Source organism: Clytia hemisphaerica, unplaced genomic scaffold (assembly GCF_902728285.1).
Source record: "Clytia hemisphaerica strain Z4C2 unplaced genomic scaffold, Clytia hemisphaerica genome assembly, whole genome shotgun sequence".
Classification (NCBI taxonomy): domain Eukaryota; kingdom Metazoa; phylum Cnidaria; class Hydrozoa; order Leptothecata; family Clytiidae; genus Clytia; species Clytia hemisphaerica.
Window position 1 is genome coordinate 1 of NW_027103935.1, and position 10434 is coordinate 10434.

General features: G+C 36.2%; 1 protein-coding gene across 1 annotated transcript; it reads left to right on the forward strand.

The window, feature by feature from the left end:
* Positions 1–3209: 3209 nt before the first annotated feature.
* On the forward strand, positions 3210–5757 carry LOC136809821 (protein FAM133B-like). Its single transcript, XM_067066373.1, has 3 exons — positions 3210–3435; positions 3947–3998; positions 4938–5757. The coding sequence occupies exons 1-3, from the start codon at positions 3322–3324 to the stop codon at positions 5660–5662; spliced, it is 891 nt and encodes a 296-aa protein (XP_066922474.1). The 5' UTR covers positions 3210–3321; the 3' UTR covers positions 5663–5757.
* Positions 5758–10434: the final 4677 nt, after the last annotated feature.

Genomic DNA, 10434 nt, shown 5'->3' on the forward strand with positions numbered 1-10434 from the left:
TTCCCTTTCCTTTATCTTCTTTTAAGAATTTCAGAATAGCGTTCTTCTTAAATTTTTGGGATGAGATGGAGTTTTTGCAAGCTCTCATTTGACTTGGTTGGTCGTTAACCAGTAATAAAACAATTTTGTTACTTTTTCTATAGAAGGTGTCATTTTTATTACTTCAAATGACCAATTATCAAAGTATCTTGTAAAAACTCTATCTCATCTGAAATTGTTACCATTTTTTCTTTTCCAATTCAAAATTTAATATTCAAAAAGTCAAAGAGAATAGGTGATGAGAATAGAAGATTTCTTCATCTGTTATAGCATCTGCTACCGCGTGTTTATTTCGAAAAAAACGGCAGTCCTGTGATTTATGGTTGGTGTATAGTTTAGATCTGACGAAAAATGGATAAAACGATAGATATTTGCAAATCATACGTTATTAATCATTCTTAATAGACTAGAAAAATGTCATGCGACGCAATCTTAAGCACGTCAAACTATGGTTTTAATGTGGCAGCTACCATCCTATTTGGTTTGTCAGCAATAATTACAACCTTGGGAAACACTTTCTCTTTGATGGTTCTTTGGCAACCGTCACAACGATCAAAATCAAACAAAAATTCTAACATCGTTAGTAAGTAGTGATTGTTTGGTTGGTTTGTTATCAAATCCCATGGCCATATTGATGATGTGGACTGGTCTGGAAATTACACCTTCAATTTGTAGATTAAACACTATTGCACTTTTCTTTGTTACCTGGTTTAGTTCTTCATCAGGCTTTACAATACCTTTTATTACCTACGATCGCTATACAAGCATCACAAAACCTTTCAAATACCATGACATTATCACTGATCTTAAAATCAATCTAGTTCTTGTGACGATTTGGGTTGGTAACTCAGTAACGGCACTTTTAAATGCATTCAACAAAAAAAAAAAAACATTTTTACTGTATTTTATTAACATTGGTTCTGTCATCGCATCTACCATCTTAATCACTGGATATTATCAGATCTGGAAAGCCGTCAAGCAACGGCAAACAAACATCCTATCGCTTAGTAGGAACGACCAAGAACATCTACGGACCCATATCCGACTCTCTAAGAAAATCTTATTACTTACGATCGCGTATTTTGGTGCTGCCCTCCCAGTAGTTGTTTATGCAATCGTTGTGTTGTTTTTTGATCATTTTACACGCCCTTATCAACCGTACTTGTACGTCGTTGGGATTTTCTTTTTTCTTTTTAACTCTTGTGTGAACCCTTGCATTTACATTTGGAAAGATCTTGAATTCAAACGAGCGTATAAAAGATTTCTTCGTAGGAACACAATCTTTGCTTGGCTTTTCAACGGTGATACGGTCAATCCAATAGCAGTAATTTCTTGATAAATCAACTTTACTCAAATGATTTGACATGATTCAAACTGCATTCTTCCCTACAGTATTCACGTGGAAAGCCTACTAAGGGATGACTTTCGCATTTCCTTAGATGGATTTCACGGGCTCTATGGTCCTTATATTTAAGCGTATATTTAAACTGTGAATTTCATTTTATCTAACGAAAACATAGAAAGACACTAGCTTATGGTAAACTATGCTAGCTCTGATCATGATTATTTATGTAATTCGAGGAAAAAAGCAAGTTTCTCCCATTTTTGGGAATTCTTGTTAGATCATCTCCCGCTTATTGCTCAGTAGACGATGGAAACTCTTGTAATAACGATTCTTACTGAGCTAACCTTTAAAGGAATTTACACTAAAACTCGGTATATAAAATCATACAGCTAGTGGCTGTAAACAGTAAATACTATTTCCACACTTTTGAAACTAAAGAAAAATAGTTCAGGAACTGCAAGTTCGGGCGAGAATTGCTATTTTAGTTTAGATAGAGGTTTCCGTCCTAGACTACTCTCGGGTACCTAATAGCCGGGGGGTTTGGAATAAGCAGGGGGGTTTGGAATAAGCAGGGGGGTTGGAAAAAATCTCAAAATTTAATTAGCGAGGGGGGGGTTGGAATAAAAATGTCCTGGGTGGAAAATGTTCGAAAAGGAGGCTGATACAGCAGAATTAGGGCAAAAGAGGGAACTTTCAAAAAAAAATTCCCAAAATCAATAACGCGGGGGGGGGGTTGGAATAAGAATGTCCTGGGTGGAAAATTCTCCAAAAATTAATTAGCGGACCCCCCCCCCCCCGGCTATTAGGTACCCGAGAGTAAGAATATCTTTTCCTAACTAAGATCTCCACAAGCACAAGTAAGTCCAATTAATCTGCCTACATTAGTTTTTTGCGATATTTTGCACATAGATGCACATTAGTACTGCCGAAAAGCAGTCGAAAACCGTTTACCGAAAAAAAAATTTTTACCGGTCTATAGAACCGGAAACCGGAAATGTGCCGGAAATCGTCGTTTTTCATATTTCCATCTCATTTTTTCAACATATGTAATCGTTCTTTACAGAAAAAGGTTCGTTATCATGATGCCCAAAACTTAGCATTGTTTGTTATCCAAAAAAAATCATCCTTTGAATCCGGAACTGAACACGCCGAAAACCGGCGTGAACAGCTTGAAAATCGCCTGAACAGCTGAAAACCGGCGTAAAAGAGGTTTCCCTCGTTTTTCAAGTTACACTCGACAGATTTTCATGGTTTATTGCACAATGATGTAAAATAGCAATGCCCAAAATGTGACGGGCCCAATTTTCGAAAAAGAAATTTTTCTGGCCGGTAGAACCGAAAATGTCCTAAAAAGCGGTTTTTTGAGATTTTCTCGAGATTTTATCTTTAGATTTTTGTGATTTTTTGTTCATAGATGCACATTAGTACTGCCAAAAAGGTGCCGAAAACCGTTTACCGAAAATTAAAATTTTCCGGTCTATAGAACCGGAGATGGTCCGGAAATCGTCGTTTTTTCATATTTCCGACACATTTTTTCAACTCAATTTTTAACAGGATTTCGGGATTTTGCTAAAGATTTAAGCATGTAGTTTATTTATGAATTATAACCCTAATTAACATAAAAATGAAATCAATTTTGTTCTTACTTCAGTTTTAATTTATTTCTGAATGATTAAACAGTGTCAGTATTTTTTTGCTCTTTTAATAAACACTGTTTGTTTCTTTCAAGATTTAATCACTTTATGCTCTGTGGATTTATACCTTTCATGTTTTAAAGAATTTATTGTCGCCTTAAATTTTCATTTTTTCATCATAATGTTCATACTTAGATGCAGATGTATTACCAGGTAGGTCCATAAAAGTATCGCTTGTTTGTGTTGAAAGTAGTTTTGTCTTCTTCCTTGTCTTCCTGTTTTGTGGCGTTAATATTTACCGATATGTTATTTCTTTTCTTTTCTAGGTCAATTGTTTCTCTGAAGGATTTACCAAACCTAGAAAACTTGAATTTGAAAGGAAACCCACTATGTGATGATCCAGACTACATTATTAAAGTATGTGGACTGCTCGCAGGTTTTGAAAACTCATATATTTTACGATCGGTCCCATAAAAACATTGATTTTTTTTAATCAGATATGATTTTCAAGATATTCAATCTAGCGTTTTCGCGATTTTTTTCAATTCTTTTTTTTTAAACATATCAAAATTAATTAATCTTGGTAAATCTCTTTAAATGCTGCTGGTTGTAGGTCTTGTTCAGGTCCTTTGAAATTGTTTTCACATAAAGCACGCGGGTGTTCGCTCTCTTTTCAAAGAAGAGTTTTAAAAATGTTTTGGTAAGAAATGTGTCCTTCTTCGGGACTACCTTAAGGTAACTAATTTTCGCGGTTTTGCTCTCTTTTGGAGAAGTTTCTTTCATTTACCTAGGGATTCTTCAAATTTTTCGATAAAATTAGCAAAGATTGTATTTCGCGGGCTCAAATTATTTTTTTTCCAAAAGCCCGCGAACAAAGCGAGTTCCCTTAAGGTATGGTTTTATTTCCAATTTTTTTTTGACTTTCCAGGTGAAAGAGGCTTTCCCCAAATTGAAGACAATTGATTTCAAAAAGCTTTCCGGTAAAGTTCTATTTTATTGTCTTCAACACAAATAAAGTATAAAAGATTTGTACCTTGTAAAGGAAGATATTTTGGCGGAAAGAAAATTTGGTGGATTTGGCCCTATTTAGTGACCGCTAAATCTTTTTCCCGCCAGATTTAATTTTTGGCCAAGAATATCATTCAACCACCAAAATAAATTTCTCGCCAAAGTTATTTTTTCTTGCCGTCCATCGAATTAAATTCCTTTCAAAAAAACGATTCGATCATCCGTCAAAATGAACTCCCGCTAATTTTTTTCCTGTATTCATGTATTAGATTTTTTTTCTGACCGATATTGCCCTTAACCATCAGTTGTTATTGTTGTAGTTCTAATGATCGTTCTTCTTCTCTGGATTTTATTCTCCTATGCTCTCATGGAACTTTTATTATGACGGAAGTACAATTAGCATAGCATTCTATTGTTCTTAATCAATATATCCATTGTTTAGGTACCAAAAACTGAGCCTGTATAATGCTTATAAACGTTACTCTTGTCTCCCGAATAGACGGGGGGGGTCCGAATAACCAGGGGGTAGGAAAATTTTCTAAATTCTAATAAGCGGGGGGGGGGTGGAATAAAAGGGGGGGTAATTTGAAGACAGACTTTTTTTAACTGATATGAATTTCAACATCAAAAAATAAACTTTAACAAATGAACACGTAAAATAAGAACCAATACTAACAAAAAGGAAAATTTTAACAAGTTTAAGGTCTATCTACACTGTAATAAAATATTGAATAATTCGAATTTAATTAGCGAGGGTGTCTTAATAAGAGCGGGGTGGATGGATCTTTTTTCTCTTAACAATTAGCGGGGGGGGCGTCTATTTGGGAGACAAGAGTATGCTTATAGAAACAAAATTGTAATTTGGTACTTAATTAATTTTATGTTACATCTATTCGGATCTTCTCTTTTAGAACTTTACTTCAAAGCGATAACAGAGAGATCCAAACGCGAAAAGAAAACACAAGGATCGTCAAACGAGAAAAACGAAGTCAAGGATCGAGGCTTCAAAAAGTCCGTTGTAACATCAACAAAATCTGCGTCGCCGCAAGAAGATGAAAGCAACGAGGGCGTGAAATCGGAAGACGACAACAGCGAGGGCGGCAAGAAGAAGAAGCCTTCTAAGAAGCGTAAACTTGATGAGGATAACACTGAAAATGAGAACAATTTGAAGAATGGGACTGATTCTCATGTTGAGGATGGCTCTCCCACGAAGAAAAAGTCTAAAAAGAAAAAGCACAAAAATGATATGAGTAGTTTGACTGAAACATCCAAGGATGAAATCCTTGGCGAGGAGAATGCTTTCAATGAAAAGACAGATTTCCAAGCTGAAGAAATAATATCAAAGAAGAGAAATAAAGAGACATTTGAAAGTGAGAGAGAAAAGACTGATTCGAAAAATGCAGATGAAATTTCTTCAACCAAAAAATCGAAAAAGAAAAAGAAAAAGTCTAAAGACGGCGAAGATGATTCATCAACAAAAAAAGTTGGACAAAAACAGACGGGGGTCGTGTCAGTTATAAAAGTGAAAAAGAAAAGTAAAAAGACAAAAGACGGAGGGAAAAATAAAGACGTATTAAGCGCGGTTGTTGAAAATGAAGGACTCACTTTTGGGGCTGGGACAGAGAGTAGCTGGTAATATTTTTAAATCGTTTTTTATCGTTTATTTTAAACACTTTTTATGTATTTTTTTGTGAGAGTACTTACTGTCTAACCAAGAGTCGAACACGATAATTAGGCTCACTTCTTTTGATTAACGTTTGACATAGTTCATAGTTCGTAAAGAGGCCACTACCCCCCCCCCCCTTACCCTAGGTTTTTCCCCTCTTTTTAAATTTGATTCTACCCCCTACCATGATTCTACCGATGAAAAAGCATAACAAAAAATTCTTTTAGCTCCCCCCACTTTCTGAAATTTTGTAAACATCGCTAGTGTGGTCGTGTTACAAAATTACAGGCTGTTTGTAGGAAAAAAATAAGATCCAGCTGAAACTTTCTCCAGACCTTTTCTATAGGATGCTTATACCTCAGGAAAAAATCCCTTAAAATCCCACTGGTGGAACATCCCTTTTTTAGGCAATTTCTATTTTCCCCAGGCAAAATCCTAAGGGTGAAATTTTTTGAAAATTTCAAACTCATTTTCAGACATTATCAAGTATACCATTCGAAAGCTCTCGAAAAACTATATAGAAGACTTTTAAACGGTTATAACCTAACCTATTTCATGCGCAAGTTCCACTTTTCGCCACATTTTGGTCCAAAATTTACCATAAATAGCATCTTCTGCGTGAATTATCTTGAGTTAGGTAATGAAATCGGCTATACCCGTTAAAAGTCTTCTATATAGTTTTTCGAGAGCTTTCGAATGGTATAGGGTTTTGCCTGGGAAAAAAGAAATGTCCCAAAAAAGGGATGTTCCACCAATGGGATTTTAGGGGATTTTTTCCTGAGGCATAACCATCCTATAGAGAAGGTCTGGAGAAAGTTTCAGCTAGATCTTGTTTTTTTTCCCGTAAATTATTTTCAATGAAACTAGACGATTTTATTTGTATTTAGTATTTAACCCCCAAGCAGCCCCAAAATCAATTTTTTCCAATGTCAAAAGATTTTCTTGACGATTTTTTCGTCCGTCATCTAAAGAGGTTGAATATTTGCCCATTGTTTTGTTTGATTCATCTTCCCAGTTTTTGTGTTGGGTTAAGCGCCGTTTTCAAAAACTTTTGTGTTGCTTTTGATGCTTTCGGTCGTTTCTTTACTGGCTGAAAAGTTGTTTTAGATGTCTGTGCTGATGACTTTAGTGTTTTGAATATTTGATAGTTTGACAAGTTTCACCCTGATGTCATGGTCGTGGCAGTAACTTTAGATTTTTAAAACACTATAAAGTCATCATGCTCGCAACCTCGCTTGCTAAGAATTTCGAGCGCCGTCAGTGGATTCGGAAAGCGTGGGGTAACAATAGACCTTTTCATAAATTACGTCACGAACTTCACTTGCCTCGTTTTGAAATTATTGCTATGGTGATTAACTCCCAGCAGATTTTATTAAAACTTCTTTCTATTTATAAAAAAATCATAATCACCATGGTAATTGTTTGAATACGAGGCAAGTATTGAAAAGGTCTATCCAGTCATACGGATATCGAATTCTTTTATTGTTTCTTGTAGATCTTTTAGAATAGAGTTTTCCGTTGTATTATGAACCTTTCCAATTGTACGGTCTTCGAATTCCATGTTCCTTTTATCGTGTAATTCTTTTTGGATGGGATTTTCAGTTGTACTGTAAATGCTTCTATTACCCGTGGTCTTCTCTGTAGCGATTAATAGTGGTGTATTCGTCGTATGAATGGCTACATTGGGCTTTTCCAGAAAATATTGAATATGGGGGTGGAGGATACAACAATTTTCATTGATTTACCTCCCGGATAAAGTGACTTTCGGCCCCCCGGACAAACATCAGTTTACCCCCGGACCCCCCATGTACGGACATTTTCTGGAAGAGCCCATTTTCGATTCTTGGTCTTTCATCGTCTATAATAGTAAGAACTATTTTGATATTTTGTTAGCTACAATCATGGTCGAAATATATTGAGATTTTATTGTATTTAAACGTTTTTCAGAATTTAAAGGCGAGAATTGTTATTTTAGCACTTTTAACTTTCTTTCATTGAATATTTCGATTTTGGAGGGGTTCGGTTGCTTCTAGGCTATATTTCCAAGCCTTATTGGAGCTAATTTGAGCTTTTAAATCCTGAGATTCTAACCCGGGGGAACTCGATTTCTAAACGACGTCATGTGCCGCCAAAAGAATGCCTTTCAAAATCGAACCCTTACAGTCCAGTCCTTGAGCAGTAAAAAGGTACCCTTCCAGGCCAGTGCATTTTACCGAACGTTTCTGACCCTTTTAGTGTAGTTTGATTTCAAATCTTATTTTACTAAAACCACCTGAAAATGAGCCTGCGATGTTGACACATTGGGCTTTTCCAGAAAAAAATCGTGCGCCCCCTGTTGAGGAGGTCCATTTCTGTTCCAAGGGGGTAAGGTTTGAAATGCAGTGGAATTCCATAAGGGTAGACAAAAATCCGTCAAAAATAAGCGGAATTCCAAGGGGGTAACAAGGGGGTAATGATTGAAAATTTGTAAAAATTCGGAATTCCAGAGGGGTATGATCCTAAAATTGCCTGGAATTCCAAGGGGGTAGGTCACAAAAGATTGGACCTCTTCAACAGGGGGTTCACGGTTTTTTTCTGGAAAAGCCCATTGTACAAAACAAATCAAAATGGGTGCGAGTCAAAAATGTAAAGATACATCAGAGTTTTATACTGCCAGCCTTGCACACCCTATACCTTTCGGGATCCTAAGGTCCTATAACGTATAAGTCATGTTAAAACTCTGCATAAAAATCATTTGTTGTATATAACCAACTAGGCGTAGTAGTTCTAGCCATGGAGTGCCAATTCTTTTGGAACAAAGTTTATACTAAGTTCAAAGACTTTTTGATAAATAACGAGATTGCTCACGGGAATTTTTTAACCCGCATCCCGCGCGATCGTATTTAATCGCCCGCGCGTGTACGCTAGCTCCTCTCTTCAGTCTTTTGAGACTTAAAGGAGATTGGAGAGTGTCCTAACCAAAGTCTGTAATTGACAACCATCAGCCCACACGATCTCAGTTGCTTATAAAAAACGGTACATTACCTGAAAACGATAATTGACTAATAAGCCAACTTCCAGCGTAACCAATCACGAAGCCTACAACAACGCAAAATTTGGCTGTAAACCTCTGTCTATAGTTCTTTGATCCCAAATGCCTACAAGGTTTAATAAAAGGAACTCTTTCAGAGAAGATTTCACCAAATGTATGGCATATTTTTCAATTAAACTACAGATTAATTTGTGTCATGATATAACCTCTGGTTAGTGATTTGTTCAAGAACCTCAAAAAGGCCCATTATACTTCCCGAGACAAGGGAAGTTTCCGTGATTTTCATTTTGGTTTGAGAAGATTTTGATTTGTATCAATTCAGTTCATATAGTAGTAGGAACGTTTTTTGGAAGAGAGTTGTATATAAATCTTCAGCGTTTATCTGTAGACCTGTATCTACCATTGCTGACGATGTCAAGCTAAAAGTATTTATTAATTTTTCTTGATCCTTCGCACCTTAGTTACACAAAGGTACACCAAAAAATGCACTGAAGAGGATATGAAGGATGGTATTCGATGTAGAATCCATTTTCCTTGAAGCTCTGAAGATCATGACAATTTTCAACTAGTAAGATTTGGATTACGGGATTTTGCCAGATCGTGTAAAGGATGTTGCTGGAGGCCTGAACCCCAACCCTCATTTTCATGGGGATCTTCGGGTCGAACTAAAATATTTTAAGACTTATGGCATCACGTCATAGGTCAACTTTCGTTCCTCTTCGAGGGAATCGACCCGTTCCTTTAGAGGTTCAGCGTGGGCGACAACCAGTCCGCCCTCTAAATATCAGATAACGTCGACTGTGACATTATAAATAACGCAAGGCTAGAAAGGAAATGCTTGTGTAATCATAGTCACCTTTTGAAAAAATGAGAAGCAAAATATAAAAACAGAAGTGCATTTGAAACAAAAGTACCATCACAGGAAAAGAAAATAAACAAAAACATTTCCACGCCTCTGAAATTCCGTTAAGGAATATGTAATCACCCTAAATTACTTCTATCTTTAGATTTCCTGTACCAAAGACTTTTTTTTTTAAATTGGGAAACAAACAGGCTTTCAGGTTGTCCATAAAAGCGAGTACAGTTTGAGTGGAGTAATCTGTATTGATGTATATTTTAAAGTCGCAAATACCAAGGAAAGAAGATACGAGATGAGAATGTTAGATTTCTTTATTTGAAGCTCTGATCTATATTCCAAATCGAGAAGGTAAACATTTTAGGTTACTATTCTAATGGTGCAATCTTGAACTTTAGATATCCGGGGGAGGGGAGGTACTGGCCGTGACGATAAAAACCACCCTGAATATTGATTGGTTAATCAAAAATACAAGTTCAATATAAATACTACAACCCTGTGTCACTTCGCTATGGTAAAAAGTTTCACCGGGAGACAGGGGTGCAACAGTGAATTTGCGACATTTTCCACCCTTAAAAAAATGAAAGGATTAGCTTTCATCATATTTTGCCTGGAAGACCTTCATGGCACTATATTTCATATTTTCATCATGTAATCAGTTAGGTATGCTTTGGAACCAGAATGGTAACCGAAAGTATGCAGTCAAATTCGTTGCTGCTGCTTTCACCGTACTAGTTGGATACACAGCTATATGGTCTCTATTCATCATCAAATCCGTCATTCTACCGCAAGAAACAAAGACTGAAGGAATGATTAAATTCACTTATGATCAAAAACTCCGAATTCGGAACTTAT

Bases quoted from the DNA above. Each gene is read 5' to 3' on its own strand.
- LOC136809821 (XM_067066373.1), top strand. From the start codon at position 3,322: ATGTTATTTCTTTTCTTTTCTAGGTCAATTGTTTCTCTGAAGGATTTA. The intron at 3,436-3,946 runs GTATGTGGACTG...TTGACTTTCCAG, and splicing joins ATCCAGACTACATTATTAAA to GTGAAAGAGGCTTTCCCCAA. The intron at 3,999-4,937 runs GTAAAGTTCTAT...CTTCTCTTTTAG, and splicing joins TGATTTCAAAAAGCTTTCCG to AACTTTACTTCAAAGCGATA.